The sequence below is a fragment of the Miscanthus floridulus genome, chromosome 18 (assembly GCF_019320115.1).
Source record: "Miscanthus floridulus cultivar M001 chromosome 18, ASM1932011v1, whole genome shotgun sequence".
In the NCBI taxonomy this organism is placed as follows: domain Eukaryota; kingdom Viridiplantae; phylum Streptophyta; class Magnoliopsida; order Poales; family Poaceae; genus Miscanthus; species Miscanthus floridulus.
The window spans coordinates 17,421,291-17,440,747 of NC_089597.1; the positions used below are offsets into that span (position 1 = coordinate 17,421,291).

The window sequence follows — 19,457 nt, forward strand, 5'->3', positions numbered from 1 at the left end:
TGGTCAGTCGCCGGCCCCCGACCCGCCAACCACTGGAGGTGGGTGGTATGGCAATCTAATCTAAGGCCTTCTTTGGTTTCCATAAGTCAGATGACTTATTAAATCAGGTGATTGAAAATCAGTGACTTATAAGTCATGCCTGTTTGGTTGTAGATGACTTATAAGCTCATTAAAGGTGTGGGCCCCACGCGAAAAAGGGTGACTTATAAGTTTTAAGCAGGGGTGAACCAACTTAAAACTTATAAGTTGAGGTGACTTATAAGTTGGTGGTATTTGGTAAAATAAGTCACTTTTTTCACTTTTTAACTTATAAGTAGGTAACTTATTTGGAACCAAGAAGGGCCTAATCCTGCGTTTATATAAGCCTTTAGCGGCGTCCGCGTGTAGTAACCAACACCAGCAGGGAGATCGATCGAAACCCAGGTGCTGGACTGCTGGTGCTGCCACAGCTAGGTACTACTCTTCTCTTCTCGTGCACTGGCTGAGAAACTGCACATCCACGAGATTCACGAATGGGTTGGCCATTGCCTACAGGTATGCATGTTTTCCTTATTTCAATTACCCGACCCCTCCAGTTAAAGACTAGCTAAGTACGTACTAGAGTTTGTATTCTTGGGATGTGTTTAATTTCAGTAATGCGTACTTTTTTAAATTAAAAAAAAACAAATATCAGCTGAATAACTCTGCAACTCTGGCCCTTCATTTGAATACAGAGATGTATTTCCACATATACTATATACTTCTTCAACAGGAAGAAATACAAGGCCAGCTAGGCCACCTGACGTTGTTCAGCCTGTTCGCTTGTTGATTTCAGCCAGCCCAAACCAGTCAGCCAACAGTGTTTTTCTCTCACAACAAACCAGCACCAGCCAGCCCAATCCAGCCTAGAAACCAATCAGCGAACAGACCGGTTATTCATCCATGGTTCGGCACTTGCTTATTTATACTCTATATGTCTGACGTTGTCCATCTGACTGTGCACAACACTATTTCAAACACTGCTTCCTACTGTTTCCTCCTGTTCCTGAATTACTGTCTACCGGCCTACAACCTGTTCGTTTGGCTGTGGCTTGTTGTAAACGATCGTAAATTTCTAGCCGGAACAATATTTTTCTCTCACACAAACCAGTCAGCAGTACTTCTTCACGAACCAGCAACGATACGAACCAGCCAACCGAACAGGCTGCTAGTATATATAACTCTATGCCCGTAAGAATCTCAATTGTGTTTCCTAGCACTCTATTATTTACAAGATTGTACTCCTTCCGTCCTAAAATACAACAAGATCCAAGCAATTTTAGGATCAACTAATGAGTCTGGCGAAATCATTAACTTGTTGTCCCTCATTAATTAGTTAGGTTGGATGTCAACTTGCTTAATTTTCTAGTAATGCATATTTTAAAAAGATGTGCATGCGTGTCATTGATTTCGGCTACCAATTTTGGTTTTTAAAAGGCATGTATGGATGGGGGTTAAAAGGCAGGCGACACGTATGGATGAGGTTGAGAAATCTAGTACTCCCTCCTTCCTTGAATAACTCATTTCCTGAGAAAAAACTTTGATTAATTTTATATAAAAAAAATATTAATATTTATGATACACAATTAATATCATTAGATAGATCGTTGTTTGGAGATACAAATGTTGCACGTATTTTTTACAAATCTAGTTAAACTTACGGCACAGAAACAAAAAACGATAGTTATTTAGGGATGGAGATAGTACCTTATAATATGTTATAATTTTAAACCTTCGATATCTTATATTTCAGGACGCAGAGTATGAGCCTTCCATATAAATTTGTATATATATGTGTCTGAACAACTTACTAAGGCTAGTGGGGTTTTATAGATATTAAATAAGTTGGCATGGCATAGTATAGATGAAGAGAGATAGTAAAAGTTTTATAAGATAAAATTAGTTTCATCTACACTATTTGCAACACGTAGGAGTATTGGAGATTAGGACATGAAATCACTACCGAGACTGGCCAAAGTAATTGACCGGACGAACAAACCTCTCTAATTAGTGTCGACTAGTTGACTTAGGAGTTTGGACCTACATGACCATAACTTCTTAGTATAATTCATCACTCATATCATTGTTAGTCACACATCAGAGTCAATGAAAAAAAAAATCTTATAGCAGGGACCATGCTGTTTTGCCACATCGGCAATCACATGCTAATTAATGGTATTTGGAACTTGACTGGCATAATTAATAAAATCACTAGAGAGTCTTCACGTTAATCCTCACAAGATATGTTAGAAAACAAGAAAAATCTAGTGTATTATGATGACTGTCTATGTCATTATTGTAACTATGAGTGAAATATGAGGACCTAGATTCTATTCTTAATAAAATATAAAATAAAAATTTTGAATAAAAGATACAACAAGCACTAGATTTTGAATTTAAAACATGGTAAAAAAACTTGCAACAACCAATAAGATTAAAAGTTAAAAGACAAAAATATAGTATTACGATGTCACAAAAAGATGCAATAAGAGCTGTAATTTAAGTTAAGGTTTCAACTAAATACATATTAAAATCTTAGGTTCAATGTAAAGAATTGAATTAAAATACGGACACTTATCACAACTGGATAGATATTAATATATTACTACCTCCATCCCAAAAAATGTCATCCTACATTTGAACTAAGTGAAACTTTTTTTAAATTTAACTAGATTTATAGAAAATGATATCAATATTTGTATCTTTAAATAGATTTATTATGAAAATATATTTCATGATTCAGATCTAATGATAATTATTATGCATCATAGATATTAGTATTTTTTATATATTTGATTAATTTTAAGAAAGATTGACTTCTCAAAAAGCGAGAATGGTATTCTTCATGAGATGGACCGAATATGAAGTATCTTAATATATTCTAAAAAAGGTATCTAAATATGTACTCCCTCCATACTTAAAAATGAAGTCGTTTTGAACAAGGCTTGGGTCAAACATTAGGAATATAAATCATGAATAGTTTTTAAGTTGTTAAGTTTGAAAATGTGAAAACCATATGTATAGATTTGTCTTGAAAATACTTTCACAAAAATTTACATATATCATTTTTTGATAAATATCTTTATAAAAATAAGTAGTCAAAGTTATGCTTTGGAGACCGTGTCGCTATTCAAAACGACTTTATTTTTTAGTATGGAGGGAGTATTGTATTAGAAATGGGTATATAGAGATATAAATATATTATTATTTATTAGATGTATATCCAGAAGCTTTTAGTAGTATGTAACATGACATTAATTGCTGTGTTTGTTGAAGCACGAGTTGACGGGTACTTGGTTATTACTTACAGGTAACAAGTTGTTACTACTGCTTATGGGGGCTACCCTAATACTGCTGCATAGTACTACAATTCATGGGGCCAGTGCCGGGAACTTCAGCCTAGCTCTGCCCAATTGCCCAGAGAAGTGTGGCAACATGAGCATCCCTTACCCGTTCGGCATTGGGAAAGACAGCCTAGGCAAAGACTGCTTCCTGAAGGAAGATTTTGAAGTCATATGCAATACCAGCCAGCAAGCTCCAACTATCTATTGTGAGAGGAAAACACTGGCTATCTATACGGGGGGAGGATCAGTACCGTACTCCAAGGTGTTGAATTTCAGTCTTCTTGATGGTGAGGCACGCATTCAGAATAGAATACACTGGAGCTGCAAATACCAGAACAGCAGCAATATCACGAATGAATACCCAGCATTATCACTAAATCTCGGGAATTCTTTGAAGGTTTCCTACACTAAGAACAAATTTACAGCAATCGGGTGTGGAACCATCGCAAACATAGTGGGTTCTACGGATAGAACCATTGATTTCAACAGCTTGCACTACACCAGCGCATGTGCATCGTTGTGCGACAGTGATTTGAGAATCAGTAGGGGCCCTTACTGTGATGGCTTGGGTTGTTGCCAGACTTCACTTCCACATTATCTGAATGCCATCTATTTCGGATTTTTTTCATTATGATGACTTAATACATAACCCTGGAACCCAAGGTTTCAGCCCTTGCAGTTACGCATTTGTCGTCGAGGCTAGCAAGTTCGAATTCGACCCTTCCTATGCTCAATATTCAAATTTTCTGAAACAAGACGGTCTCCCATTGGTCCTTGATTGGAATGTTGGTAATGAGACTTGCGAGGAAGCCAAGAAAAACTCATCATCATTTGCCTGTCGTGCCTTGAACAGCGTATGCATCAATACAGCAAATGATTCAGGGTACCGCTGCAACTGCTCTCCAGGCTACCAAGGCAATCCCTACCTAGCCGAAGGATGCCAAGGTCAGCATGCATGCACCCACCTCCGTAATCACTTCCTTTTTTATTTACTCTGTGCTGATTGATTAGCTTTTTCAATTAGTACCATTATAGTGCTTTGATTTGCCAATGCAATGTTCCACGACTCACCTACTTATTATTCATTATTATAGACATCAAGCAGTGCGACTACTCTCCATCGCAATATCCTTGCAATGGCATCTGCACCAACACCAACGGAAGTTACGACTGTACATGCCCTAAAGGAACTAATAGCGAGGATCCTAAGACCTGTTGAACACATGAAACCTGAACTAATCTGTCCTCGTCGCCTATCTTGCGTGCTCTAATCTCTACCCTTTTCCCCGAATGAAGAGCTAGCCATTTTTAGAAATTGGAATTTTACATTAAAAATTAGAATAAAAAACTTAGCATCGTATTATGTGCATAACCATTGATGGCATTCCAGTTTCTGCCACGCCTGCATCCCAATCTTCAGTGCTGCAACTGTGCCAGTCAGAGTGCAACTGAACTTGGCTTTGCCGAGGTCTGCTGCGCCTTCGTTTCAATGGTAAATGGTTGCACTTTGCAGTACAGTTTGTTAGACTGAAACCACACACCAGTCACCACACCATGAAGGCAAGAAGCCACTGCCACAGTACCACTCCACTCTTGGGTAGTCCAGTCGCAGCATCCTGGTGGAGTCGGGAGTCCTGAATGGCTGATCCATCGCTACGGAATTGCCGCGCGCGGCGCGACACAGCAACGTGCGCAGTGCGCTACCGGCCGGACAGGTAGGAGAGCGCGAACGAATCGCCCATGCTCATCGCCGATGACGCGGCCGTCCCCGCGGAGCCCGGTCCCGGTGGCAGCGCGGGGAGCCCGAATGGTCCGGTCGTCTGCGTGGGGTCGAGCGCGAGCAGGTCCACCAGGACCATGTCCGACGGCGGCGGCGGGTCCACGCTCGCGGCGCCGCCCCTGGCCTCGAGCATCTCCACCACGCGCGCCATGGTGGGGCGCGCCCCGGGCTTCTCCTGCGCGCACCACAGCGCCACGTGCGCGAGCCGCCTCACGCTGTCCTCGTCCACCGCGGAGGAGACGAGGCGCCGGTCGAGCACCTCGACCACGCGCCCCTCCCGCGCCCTCTCGGCGACCAGCTTCGGGAAGTAGGACCACCGGCGGGAGGACCCACCGCTGGGGCCAGGCTCGGCCTGCAGGTTCCGCCGCCCGCCGAGGAGCTCCATCAGCACCATCCCGTAGCCGTACACGTCCGACTTCTCCGTGACGCCGGCGCCCAGGAGCCACTCCGGGGCCAGGTACCCCGTGGTGCCGCGCACCGTGGTCACCACCCGGCTCTGCTCCTTCCCCATCAGCGTGGACAGCCCGAAGTCCGACAGCATCCCGCGGAGGCGGTCGTCGAGGAGGATGTTCTCCGGCTTCACGTCCAGGTGGACAACCTTGGCGCGGCAGTCGTGGTGCAGGTACGCCAGCGCCTTGGCCACGTCCACGGCCACCTGGTACCGCTGCACCCACGTCAGGCACCGCCCGCCGGCGCCGTGCTGCGGGAAGATCCACCTGTCCAGGGACCCGTTCTCCATGTACTCGTACACGAGGAAGCGCGGGCCGTTCCGGACGAGGCAGAAGCCGAGGAGGCGGACAAGGCTCACGTGCTGCACGCTGCCGATGGCCGACACCTCCGACCTGAACTCCTTGTCCACGTGCGCCGACCCGTCGATCCGCTTCACCGCCACGGGCGTGCCGTCGTCGAGGATGCCCTTGAACACCGTCCCTGACGAGCCCCGCCCCACCACGTACTGGAAGCCGTCCGTCGCCGCCGACAGCGCCTCCAGTGAGAACCGGCTGGGCAGCCCGGCGACCTTGCGGAAGTAGCTGTACTCCACGCGCACCGACACCTCCTCGCCGCCGTCCAGCACCGGGCGCCTCGCCATGCGCTCGGCCCGTCCACGGGGGCTCAGCGCGTGGCACAGCAGCACCGTGACGGTGCCCGCCAGCGCGGACGACAGGATGACCGCCGTCGAGAGGTAGAATGGCCTCGACAGGCGGAAGCAGAGGAACAAAGTGAGCTCGAGTGCCACAAGCACGACGGCCGCCGCGCCGGCGAGGATCTTGGCCTTCTTGCCCTCCATGGATCACGCCAGTGCCATCAAGGCCAGGCGGCGCCGCGCCACTGCCACTGCCTCTGCCTCTGCCTCTGCCTCTGCCTTTGCCTTGACCTTGCGTTCTTTCACTTCGTCGTCGTGTTCCGAGCTAGCTTCGATGTGATGCTTGGTAAATATAGACATGAGACCAATACTCTGACGAATTTAACGACAGTGATGTCTCAACCAACCCAATGAGGTTTGGTTCTTTAACAGTGGCCTTTGTCTTGGAGTTGCAAACTACTGACTCGATCAGACAAAGGATAGTGGTAGCCTGGTAGGTAGAAGAACGGTTCATGTGAGGAATTGGGTTAAATGTCAGTGCTGATGGTACCTCGTCATGGCGAATTAATCCTAAATTTCGTTTTGCATAGAAGAAACCATCACTTGATTCACTTCCATGGTCAAGTTGAGGAAAGAGCACACTGATTCAACGGCAAGAATGACATCAGTGTATAGCGATTTGTGTGGTGTCGGCGTCTGTATTTTAGCCAAATCCAAAGTTGAATGTTTCATACGTTAAAAAAAAAGTTGAATGTTTCATCCATAACGATTCAACATTTAAGCAACATCACTGATTCACCCACGTTGACATTTGGAAACTAGTACAGATCAAGGAGAAACAATATTGGTCTTTAGAAAAAAGGCGAAACAAATATTATCTTGACCGTTTCGCTGAAGCCACTGCTTACATTCTCGACTGCAGCTGCAATTTCAATAGATCATGGTGTGAGCAATATTCAGACAACAAATCTTCCACCAGCAGATTTGGCAAGGGCGACGGGGGAATATATATAGAATCATCCAGATAAATAAGTTTTTTTTAAATCTCATTTCAACGGAACTTGTGTTGAATAGCAAAAGTGCACTTTGTGTAATGAATCCAATTATTTATATAGCCGAGTTTCTGTATGGATCATGTAACAAAAACTACGTGTTCCAGCTTCCTAGCTGTGTGGCAATTGGCAAACAGGTTAACACGGTCAGATCTACTGAACACTACAAGGCCAAGAGGCTGAAGTTTTGCACAGCTTCAAAACGCTGTGACAAAAATGGTATTGGCACCGCGTTTTATTGCCATACCCTGCAGAACCTTAATGATGGTGGTGGTGGTCATCGTCATCATCGTGTCCATCAGGAGATCCTCCTTCCCCAATCACATCAAGCTGTGGAAATAAGATGAAGATTGTACCTCAGTGAAAGTGAGGGTGCATTCATCACAACAGGTACATCATCTCATCATGCTAAAAACTACCCTTGGAATGCAAGCACCTTATGTTGAGAGTAAACAGCATACCGAGAAATATTGAGTACAGACGGGGCATTCATGTGGCTTGCCTTTCTCCAACCAAAACCACACCACATCATGTTCATCTTCTGTAAAAGGTTAACAAGTGCAGCATAGGCCAATTAGACAAGTTAGATACCATTTAGAAAAATGGATATTTTTTTCTTGATAAGATACAGGCAAGGATTCGAATTCTGGAAAAGACTAGGGGGGGGGGGGGGGGGGATATTTAGCAGAGCAGTAGTGTACCTCCTTTGCCACCAGGACAACCAACAATCCTTTTGTTGTAGTATGACTGAATCACAGCAGGAGTTTCCTATGGATGGAACAACATATATGGATATTAGTCCAGATGAACCACACAAGAATCAAAATGAATTTATAAATGAACAACGATGCAAAAGACACATATAAGCAAAATCATGATTCATATAGCACTCTATAAAGTGATTCATCGACAGGCCAAAGCTAAATGGAACCTGGTATCAGTTGGTCAGCTGCAAAGCTCACTGAATTCCAAACTGATGTAATCAAAGGACAAAGTCACTACAATAATAAAACATAAAGCTAATAAAAAGCACTGGATTACTAATTGTATCTTCTGCTGCTCTTTGGGTATTTTGGAAATCTCGTAATGAAATTTGTTTTCAGGGTTTGGTTTGGACAGGGTTGAGGAAAGTGCTGGTAAAGATTGCAAAAATGTTAAGAAGATGGCTGCCTATGATCAAGATGGAGGCGCAGGAGAAGCTGGAATGGATTATTCAACAGGTGGAACACGAAGCAGAATCACCACCACAAATCAGGTGGAGAGTGGATATGTTAGAGTTGGCACAATCAGATGCTCGGCCTTTGGTGGTCTCCAGCGCTGCAACGTTGGATCAATGTAATGGGGTTACGTGTTAGACTTTGTCTGAGTCTTTGTGTTCTGGTGTTGGCCTTGAGGCTTTTCTGTGTGAGCATGCGATTTTTAAACGCTGAACTTAAATGTTGTTGCTTTATTCCTTAATAAAGCAGGGAGACCTTTTATTCAAATAATAATAATAATAAAACACAAAGATTCAGTCATACAAAGACCAGCTACACTGTGTGGTTGGTTATCCTGATTTTGGGCAATGTGCTGACCAACCACAGAGTCTGAGAATGAAAAAGAAAGCCAACTAAGAAATGACAAATTCCACTTGAAGCAGAGCAACTTATATATTGTGTATTCCACCATAACGAACAGGACAACAATATGGGTTGGTTCACTAGAGCTCTTCATAACAGCAAGGCTCACATGGACATGGAACACACTGAAGAATCATATATAACTTTCAGCCAGAGAGCTTTTCCAAATTATTTAAGCAACAACGACAACGGAAACATAAACAGGAGTAAGCAGGAAAAAATCAGAAGATAATTAAATCAAATAGCAAAATCAAGATGCCTGCAAGTACTTTTGCAAAAAAGATTGCCTGCAGTATCGGAAATTCAATAGGTGTGCCATAATCAGTGTTTCAAAATCAGTATGTCGCAGAGAACCTAAAAAAAATGATCTAATATGCTAATATAATTGATGTACTAAAAGTACTGCAGATTCAAAAGGAATAAGACCTCATTTTAAGAAAAACACATTTGATAAAAGTGTGTAAGCACGAAAAAGGGTCCCAAGCTAGAAACTTTTCTGTGACCAGAAAGTTGTAGCAAGAGGAACTTTGACTTGGGACGCAGCCTACAAACTCAGTTGCCAAACCCAATCCACAACTATGACTCTATGAGCACGAATTTAATCACCAAGCAGTACTTAATAGACCAAAATGATTCGTTGGCCTCGAAACTACTGCCATGACTGAAGAAACACCATCTAAAGATGTGAGTTGTGACATATTTTCCCCAAAGAAACAAAACAACTCCACTGACTTTTCAGCTCTTATTATCCCAACATCTGAAAATATAATCTGTGTCTTCTCCAATTCTACGGTCTATGTTCAAACAGCATTTCAGTTCACGTAGACAAACAAATAAATCTAAACAAAATGTCATCCACGAGTGCAAGTCAGATGACCACACATTGACATTTCAGCACACTCTCAGTCTCTCACGAGTTACAATCCCATCCTGAACAATCAATTCAGTAGTCCAAAACTCCCAATTGCTCACGCGCCAAATGAAATGTAGAAGGTACCAAACCGAAATCACCCACCTTGGTGCCAAAGGGACCGACAGGCGCGTCCATGTCAAACCTCTTTTTCCCCTGAACAGAAAAACGAACCAAATCCAAGAAATTTAATATTTTGGACCAACAAATAACTCGTACAAAGAAATGAAGCAGCGGCAAAGCAGCCATGCACGGGACCTGGAGCTCGGCCTCGATCTCCTCTCGCTCGAGCCCCGTGGCGATCGGCATCACGTCCTCCACCCTCGTCCTCGTCCCCGCCGCATCTGACGGGAAACACAAGCCTTTGCATCAAATCGGGGCTACCGCCTAAGCTTGTGACTTGTGAGGAACAAAGGAAGAGTCGTTACCGAGAGTGGAGAAGAAGAGGGGCGCCGGCGCCGGCGTGCGGCGGAGGCCTGCTGCGGCAGCAGCGGAGGCTGCCGGGGAGCGGGGTCCCAGGGCGGAGCGGTGGTGGCGGAGGAGGAGGGAGATGGCGCGCTTCCACATGGCGGGCCGGTGGAGGCAGCGGCGGCACGAGCGGGCGGTAGAGATGGTAGTTAAGACAGAATCCGGCCAACTTGGGTGTTTCCGGCCTATAGACCGCCGGTGTAGAGGGACCCATTTTTGTGGTGTAAAATTTTGCAAATTCAGCAAAGTGTCTAGAAAAAAAGCCCTAAAATTTTATTGCAACAATTTTGGACTGCTCCGAAACAGCAATTTATTGGCGACCAGTTTGCATTTGCAAGTCGCTAAATGATAATGATATTTTGAAAAAAAAATTGCGACTGATGACTGGACTTTTGAAATAATTAGAATATTCTACGGAGTGGACAAACGGCGATGCCGAGGTCTTCAGCCTGTTCGCCTGCTCGTAAACGATCGTAAATTTTCAGTCGAGAACAGTGTTTTTCTCTCACACCAAACCAGCCAGCAGTAAATAATCCACGATACGATACGGCCTCCCGAACAGGCTGCTTGTGTTCAACTCAAAATACCACCATAAGATGGCACATGGTTTTGGCCCAAATACCATGGGCTTCCAACTCCAACGAAGAGCACCCAAAAGCGAGGCTACATCGCACACAGTGAAAGGGTCCGTAACCCATAAACTCCCTTCTCCAACCGTCGGGCGCAACAGAGCGTCCTCTTCCTCTCGCGAGCGCCGCCGCCTCTTCCCTTCCTCCTCTCGCAGGCCTGAGCGGGCGTGATGGAGCCAGAGGCAAGAGATTCCGTCTCCTCCTCCCATGGTCGTCTTCTCCAGGCCGCCGCGGCGAGCTCCGTCCCGGCGCGCTCGGCCCCGGCGCAGGCGAGCTCCGCCCCGGCGCGCTCCGCCCCGGCGCGGGCGAGCTCGGCCCCGGCGATGGTCGTCCCCGAGCTCCGCCCCGGCTCCGGTCGTCCCCGAGCTCGTGGTGGTGGGACCCGCCTGCGTGGAGGAGACGCAAAGGGAACGAGAGAGGACGCAAATTTGCGTATCGTGTTTCGTCGGACGCAAAATGCCTGCTGTGTTTGGGGACTCCGTTGGAGGTTGATTTTTCCCCGCAAAAGCACTGTGCACTACGCAAAATGGGGATGAGTCACGGTTTGGGTGCTCCGTTGGAGACAGTCTTATAACTTCCCAATTGATGAAAATAGAGATTTTTGTAAGAAAATATCCTCCAATAATTTCTTTAATTAGATTTTCAAATACATTTATCATCTATTCTGAATTCTCGCTAGATGAAGAGCAAAACTGGTTCTCTAAAGTGTGCACAAGGTATAGTGAGCCTGTTGGAAGGTGGAAAGATATGTTGTGTGATTTTATTCAAACGGCTCTCCGAAATCTGAATGATAATTTAGAGAGTGAGTTAAAAAAACATTTGAAGATACTCTTATTGGATTAGTCTTGAGAAAATATGCACGCAAAAATTACCGCTTATATCGACCAACTTCAAATGAGCAGTAATAACTATATATATTGTTGGCACTTACAAATCAACTACTGTATCATAATTTAATAAAACATTTTTTGAAAAGGCTTGATAAATTAGGTTAACACAACAAAAGAACTCAGTAGCTCATTTACATTAAAGATAAGTATTCTGGTTATATTTGGAACCAATAATACAAAGCATAAAGGTTTACTAGAAGTTTGAGACATATTCATACCAACATTTTTTTATGAGAAAGGACTCTAAACTTTGCCCATATATATAGGTGATAATCATTAATCTTTCTTTTTCCTTTTTCAGGATGGGACATGACAAGTACCCAAAACATTATGATGTGACCAATGTAGTTTGTTACTACTCCGAAAGTGAAAACTGTAATGGGTTACTGACATTGGGGGCACTCTAGATGTGTAAGACTCTCTCCAACAGAGTTGGCAAAACACGACGCAAACGCAAAATGCGTCCTCCATAGTGTTACGAGCCCTTCCCGCCGGCGCCCAGCGGCGACCCCGACGAACGCTACTCGCTGGATGAGGTCGTCTACCGCTCCAGCTCAGGAGGCCGGAGCGGAGGGAGGAGAGGAGGAGCGCACGGAGGAGGTCCGGCGGCAGTGGGAGCGTGCGGAGGAGGTCCAGCGGCCCGCGGACGACGACGGCGAGGCGGGACCGCTGCGGTCCTATTCCACGACACAAATCTTTGGCGAGGCCGTGCGCTCCTCTCTTCCTCCTCTTCTTGGCTGGCGGCGGTAGGGGCAGAGGCCACGCCGTGGGGCTGGGGGACGAGCTTGCGGTGGGGGTTGGTGGACCAGCTCGTCGTGGTGAGGCTGGTGAAGGTCCTTGTTTTGGTTTGGTAATTGAGTGACAATTTAGGTGGACTAATTGTGTTTATGTGAGATACACAGGTGATTAGTCCACAGGTACATATGTGTGAGCAACATATGCCATAGAGGTGAAAATGGCTTGGAGATGTTGCAAAGCTCACACATGTGATGATGAAGGAGCTTAAAGGCACATGAGACATGACATTGAGTCATGTGATCAAGGTGGAGAAGATCAAGACAAGACTTGGCTTGATGGACCGGTTGCAAGCGTGAAGGGCAAGTCGAAGGCTTTGGAGTGATGGACCGCGTGGCGGTGAAGCTTGAGCAAGACTTGGCGCCGATGGACGATGGCAACGGTGAAGAGCAAGTAGAGTCAAGATCGATGAACCAATATGATCATGTGATGATATGAAGGGGATCATATCATTGTTGATCGTGTTGGTGCATGTGTTGCATCGATATTGAAGGAGATGGAATGGAATGCGCAAGGCAAAGGTATAACCTAGGGCATTTCATTTCACCGGTCATACGTGTGTAGAGAAGTTTATGACCGGGTTTAGGATAGATGGCCGTACTATCAAGAGGGGCAAACTTGTTTGCATATCGGTCATCTAGTGCCACTCGAGTGATCTAACTTTGCATTGTCGCTGGGATCGAGTTGAGTGGCTAACATCCTTTAGGAAATGATTGTGAAAATGCTAACACACATATACATAGTGGTGTACACTTGGTGGTGTTGGCACATTTACAAAGGAGGTGGTGTTTACAGGGTTGAGATAGGTTTGGGTCCCTCTCTCCCTCCCGCCGAGCTTGCTCGGCGGGATTCGGCGCTTTCGGGAAAATGGGAGTGCCTATTTTTTATTGCGCCGGATGCAAATTCTTGTGGTTAGCATATTGGAGCAAGGGTGAAGAAGTTAGAAGTGAAAACGAGTTGGTCGCGAAGACGCTGGCGTCAGTCAACTGACCGGACGCTGGGTCTGAAAGCACCGGATGCTGGCTGGCTGCGTCCGGTCAGGCTGACGTACGGTGACGCAGAAGCTAGAGTGTGACCGGACGCTGGCTGCGTCCGATCGCGTTCGACCGGATGCGTCCGGTCATGCTTGGAAGCTTACTGGAAACGACCGGACGCTGAGGGACCAGCGTCCGGTCAGTTGAGAGCTGCTGCGTCCGGTCAAGTCAAGTGACCGTTGGAACCAGGACACGTGGCCGTCTGCGGACGACTGGACGCTGAGGTCCAGCGTCCGGTCAACACGACCGGAGCGTCCGGTCGGCCCGACCGTTGCCCAGTGAAGGGGTAACGGCTAGTTTAGCCCTTGGGGCTATAAATAGAAGTGGCCTTCGGCCATGGCTAGTGTGGAGCACCTTGGGGGACTTTGTGTTCATGCTTGAGAGTGCTTAGGAGTCCTCCATCTCACACATACTTGATAGCGATCATCCGATTGTGTGAGTGAGCGATTCTAGTGCGATTGCATCGTGAGGTTGCATCGAGTGGCACTAGGTGATCGAGTTGCAAGCCGGTGGTGCTTGTTACTCTTGGAGGTTGCCACCTCCTAGATGGCTTGGTGGTGGTCTCCGTCGAAGCGCGCAAGAAGCTTGTGCGGCGCTCCGGAGAAGTGCTTATGAGGGGCATTGTGCTCGCCCCACGGGAGCCGCGAAGAGCAACTCTAGTAAAGCGTGTCATTGAGCTACCCTCACTCAAGGGGTAGGTTCTTGTGGCGCCCGACGTGCGGGCTTAGCGGGTGATGCTAATTAGCTGCCGAACCACCAAGTGAGCGGTCGACACAGCGGGGACTAGCGTGTTGGCAAACACGTGAACCTCGGAAGAAAAATCATCATGTCAACCTTGTTCTTCCCGTTGGTTTGCATCCCCATTACACAAGCTTGCAATTACTTTTATACATATTAAGCTTGTGTAGTTGCTCTTGTAATTAGATAGCTTGTGTAGCTTGCTAATTACCTTCTTGCTTGTGTAGCATAGAAGTAGCTCCTTTGCGTGGCTAATTTGGTTTGTGTAACCTTGTTAGTCACATTACTTAGTTTGTGTAGCTAAGTATTTGCGCTCTCTAATTTGGCATTGGTTGCCTTGTTATTGAGCATTGCTAGTGAGCTTAGTTGGCTTTGTGCTTTTGCTTACTAGCATGTGTAGGAGCTCCCTTGTTGCTTAAAGAACTAGTGGCATATGTTTGTGTAACCTTGCTCCTAGAATTGTTTAGGAGAGCTCTAACTAGCCCGGCATAATTGTTACCTTTGCAAGGTGCTAGTGAACATATATAGTGGGATATAGTCTTGGCTAGACCGATAGTTTTAATTCCGCACTTGTATCGGTTAGCCGACTGTAACCTTGCTCCTAGAATTGTTTAGGAGAGCTCTAACTAGCCCGGCATAATTGTTACCTTTGCAAGGTGCTAGTGAACATATATAGTGGGATATAGTCTTGGCTAGACCGATAGTTTTAATTCCGCACTTGTATCGGTTAGCCGACGCGATTAAGTTTTAGAAAAGACTATTCACCCCCCCTCTAGTCCGCCATCTCGACCCTTCAGCTAAGGCCGAAGCTCGCCCGCACGGTGGCGGCGGGTCCAGATCTCGCCGGGCACAGCGACGCCAGGTCCGAAGTCGCGCGGTGAGGCTGGGGCCGGATCCAGAGCTCGCGCTGTGAAGCTAGCTCGCACGGCGACGGCCGCCCTGGACCCGCTCCTCTTCTTCCTCAACGCCGGCAACCACTCCCTTCTTCCTCAAGCTCCTCCTCGGACGACGACGAGGCAGGCCCGCGGCGGGGCACGGCCAGGCGGGACCACGCGCGGGGAGCCGCCGCGAGGAGCAGACCGCGCGGCGAGGAGTGAGCGGCGCTTGGCTGGGCGGCCTTCTGCGTTGGACTTTTGCGTCCGTCGTTGGAAATGTGAAGTTTTAGTGCGCGACATTTTTCTTATGCGCGACATAAACCAACGAATAAGTCTGTATTTGGGTTTGGGCGGTAGAAACCGTCTAAATGAAAAGTTCAAAAAGTAGACCGAATGATTGTCCTGCGTCAGCTTCCAAATTTAGCAACAATCAACTGGAGCACGAAACTCAAACAAGATCCAATGGCTGGCATTCATCGAAATCGCTCTCTAAAACGCACAACTCCATAAACCCTAGCGGACAAAGCAACCCTCTCTCTCTCACCAAAACCCCCTCCCGCTCCCGCTTCCACCCAATGGCGTCCCTCCCTAACGGCGCCGGCGCCGCCGCCTCTGGTTCCTCCGGCGCGCGCCCAGTGGACAAGGAGGTGGACTTCGCCAACTACTTCTGCACCTACGCTTACATCTACCACCAGAAGGAGATGCTCTGCGACCGCGTCCGCATGGACGCCTACCACTCTGCCGTCTTCCGCAACGCGCCGCACTTCCAGGGCAAGGTGGGGAACCCCATGAACTGAAACCCCTCAAAAATCCATTTTCTCCAGCAATTTTGGGGCCCGGTTTGGTTGATTCGGTGGATGTGGATCTGTCAGGTGGTCCTTGACGTGGGCACCGGGAGCGGCATCCTTGCCATCTGGAGCGCGCAGGCCGGGGCCAGGAAGGTGTACGCCGTCGAGGCGACTAACATGGCGGAGCACGCGCGCGAGCTTGCGCGCGCCAACGGCGTCTCGGACATCGTCGAGGTGATACAGGGCACCGTGGAAGACGTTGAGCTTCCAGAGAAAGGTGAGACTGATTTCCTTGATGCTCGTCTTGTGATTACTGAATCGATGGTAAAAGCTAAAAGGAATGAATTTCTGTTGCAATTGGAATGCTACTCCAACCATGTGAGTGACAGAGTGTATTGGATTTTATATATCATATCAAGAGAAAAGTTGAAATTTTTAATCTGAACATGGAAGTTATGATGTGCAGAGTACTGACTACTCTGTTTCTATCTGTTGTTTGTGATGGCAGTTGATGTCATTATCTCAGAGTGGATGGGCTACTTTCTTTTGAGAGAGTCCATGTTTGATTCCGTCATTTGTGCACGTGACCGCTGGTTGAAGCCAGATGGTGTAATGTAAGTCCATCCCGCAAGTTACGTTAAGAAGCACTTTCTTTGTTGCAAGCAGAACACAGATTTACTTAGCCTAAGATCATTCTTTTGCAGGTATCCTAGCCATGCTAGGATGTGGCTAGCACCCATAAGAACTGGTTTGGGTGACAAAAAGAGGGAAGATTTTGATATTGCTATGGATGACTGGAGTCTGTTTGTTCAGGACACTCAAACTTATTATGGGGTCAACATGAATGCTTTGACAAAGGCATATCGTTCAGAACATGAAAAATACTATTTGAAGGTATGCCATCCTTATTTATCTTCTAGTTCATGACTGTAGTCTTGGAGTGTAAAATCCAGGTTATTTCAGCTTATGAATGACTTTTATTTTGTTATTATGGTAATGTATATGTCTTTTTAAGTATAATAATGTCCTTTGTTGCACTTCCCTAAGTAATAACGATATGTCTTTTTAAGTATAATAATGTCCTTTGGTGCACTTTCCTAAGAAATTACAGTACTCAATTTAGAGAAACAATGATCCTTTGAACCTGTAGCAGTATTTTGGATGAACTGTTGCTTACAAAGTTGTACAGCCTACATTTATCTGCACTGAAATTGGAACTCTATTAATTTAGCCTACACATTGAAGCAAACCCAAGATTGTTTATCCTAAAGTCTGGGTATACTTTCAGTGGCTAGTTCTGCACTTGCTCGAGGGAATCAATAGATTCTTGCTGGGAAATCAGCTTGCAAGAGTTTTGAATGACAAAGCCTATGTATTTCATGTTCCTTTTCCACACACTTAAATGTACACATGTTTTTATTCTGCTGCAGTCTTCAATATGGAACAATCTTCATCCAAACCAAGTTATCGGTCAACCTGCAGCTATCAAGGAAATTGATTGCTTGACAGCCACTGTTGATGAGATCCGAGAAGTCAGAGCACAAGTTACATTGCCAATCAGAATGGATGCTAGATTATCAGCACTGGCTGGATGGTTTGATGTTCATTTTCGAGTATGTCAGACTTAACTGCAACCCACTAAATGCTATGACTGAACTACATTTAGACTTTACTTAAGAAAGTGCTTGCTATTTTTATAATATTTTTAGGGTAGTGCTCAAAACCCTGGTGTGGAGGAAGTTGAATTAAGTACAGCGCCAGATGAGCATGGTGGAACTCATTGGGGTCAGCAGGTTGGTTTCCTGGGCTATACTTACATTGCTTTCTTGTCATTCCTAGAATCTGCTTCCAGTTATAGCCTGTAGTTACTATTTTTTCAATCATTCTCCCTCTACCTGTAAATATTGACTGCTAACAAAAGAAAAATTGTGAATAGAAGGAAAAGAACTATCTATTTTCCCTTTTGAATTAATATAGGCAGAGTGCAAACCTTCTCTTGGAGCAAAAGAAGAAAAGAAGAGAAAAAGGAACTTTTTTTAATATTGATTTCACCAAAATTGCTCTACAAATGAATCCTTTTATTTGAGGTGTTACGAAAAAAGATACTCTTTCAGTTGATTTTGCCATTATCGAAATGCATACCGCTCATAAAGCAGTTAACTGGTCTAGAAAAATTGATCAGAGTTTTGTTCCTTTTCAAGGTATTCTTGCTGACTCCACCTCTAAGTGTGACTAAAGGAGACAATGTTAATGTTTCCTTCTCGATGGTTCGCTCAAAGGAAAATCATCGACTTATGGATATGGAGTTCACCTATGAATTGCATGAGTTATCTGGCAAGAAGCACCCAGCAGTGACAACCAAGATGTACTTAGAGTAGAACAAGGTACGGACTATACCTCTGGTTCACCGGCATAGTGACATGTGACACAGATGCTTACACATAAAGCATGCTGCGTTGCTTTAATTGATAACATGGCTCAATCTTACCCTTGTTCATTTTTGCATTTATGCTTTGACAGAGTTGAGTAGAGGCCTGATTCATCATCGTTAGATGAAAAGACGGAACCGGCTACCATGTGCCCTCACAGCGCTGTTACTGAACCTTTGCTCAGAAGCTGAGCATATGTAAGTGCCTTAGGGCCCCTGTGTGCTTGTTATACCCATGATGTGTACATTGAGACCATGAGGCATGATAACGTGCCAAAGATTCTGTTGTATTGGTAATATCTTATTGTTTGATTGCTGAAGTAACAGAGGAGCTATTGCTTCACAACATTAATGTGCTAGCAGATATTGACCCACATTACAGCTTTTAGCAACATTTGGTGCAGAATTTTGTTGAATTCAATTCAGTTTGTCCAAGGCTGATGCATGATGCAGTTGTTAATCGGTACGTAGGCACCAATCCGTGCTGCCGCGGCGTGAGATCCTTTTCAGGCGCACTTGTTGTAACACCTTGGTGTTATGAACTCGATAAGCACTGAGATTATGGCATGAGAAATAGATTTATAAATATAGTGAGTTAGTTACTTAAATGTGCTAATAAAAATTTTAACAAGAAAGTAGGAAATTAAGATAAGCCTTTTCGTTAAAATGGCAAACACTTGAATTTATGTTTAAAATACTATTTTTGGCGAATCATATTGAGCGAATTAGTTAAATGGTGCGTGTATGTATATTTGCTCCTACGGGTTAGTATTAGGTATGGACTATGGCATGAAGTATTTGTTGGTTGAGGTTAGCATGGTTTAGATCTATTAAAAATTGCGACAAAAGAGTTAATGGTTACTTAGTCCTAACTGAAAACCTTAACGTTTGTAAGTATGAAGGGTGGTAGACAATGCTATTTTGACATTTAATTTTTAACAAAAATGTTTAAACACTAGTTGCATGTTTTTTATTGTTGATTGCATCAAAGTGAGTGCTTTGTGA

General features: G+C 45.4%; 3 protein-coding genes across 4 annotated transcripts; 1 reads left to right on the forward strand and 2 right to left on the reverse strand.

Moving 5' to 3' along the window:
- Positions 1–4,431: 4,431 nt before the first annotated feature.
- LOC136522469 (probable receptor-like protein kinase At5g20050) lies at positions 4,432–6,523 on the reverse strand. Its single transcript, XM_066516288.1, has one exon. The coding sequence runs from the start codon at positions 6,428–6,430 to the stop codon at positions 5,063–5,065; it is 1,368 nt and encodes a 455-aa protein (XP_066372385.1). The 5' UTR covers positions 6,431–6,523; the 3' UTR covers positions 4,432–5,062.
- A 427-nt stretch (positions 6,524–6,950) lies between these two features.
- Positions 6,951–10,456, reverse strand: LOC136521858 (putative cytochrome c oxidase subunit 5b-like). 2 transcript variants are annotated; one of them, XM_066515621.1, is made up of 7 exons: positions 10,236–10,456; positions 10,066–10,151; positions 9,913–9,963; positions 7,980–8,046; positions 7,740–7,819; positions 7,526–7,608; positions 6,951–7,148 (listed from the first exon to the last, which is right to left on the reverse strand). In XM_066515621.1, exons 1-6 carry the CDS (start codon positions 10,372–10,374, stop codon positions 7,537–7,539), a joined length of 495 nt encoding a protein of 164 aa, XP_066371718.1. In that variant the 5' UTR covers positions 10,375–10,456; the 3' UTR covers positions 6,951–7,148; positions 7,526–7,536. The 2 variants fall into 2 exon arrangements, with proteins under 2 accessions (XP_066371718.1, XP_066371717.1); XM_066515620.1 differs by lacking the exon at positions 6,951–7,148 and having other exon boundaries at positions 7,253–7,608.
- Positions 10,457–15,775: 5,319 nt separating this feature from the next.
- Positions 15,776–18,772, forward strand: LOC136522351 (protein arginine N-methyltransferase PRMT10). The gene is made up of 8 exons (XM_066516181.1): positions 15,776–16,012; positions 16,109–16,301; positions 16,533–16,638; positions 16,729–16,918; positions 17,455–17,637; positions 17,734–17,817; positions 18,226–18,408; positions 18,545–18,772. The coding sequence occupies exons 1-7, from the start codon at positions 15,812–15,814 to the stop codon at positions 18,400–18,402; spliced, it is 1,134 nt and encodes a 377-aa protein (XP_066372278.1). The 5' UTR covers positions 15,776–15,811; the 3' UTR covers positions 18,403–18,408; positions 18,545–18,772.
- Positions 18,773–19,457: the final 685 nt, after the last annotated feature.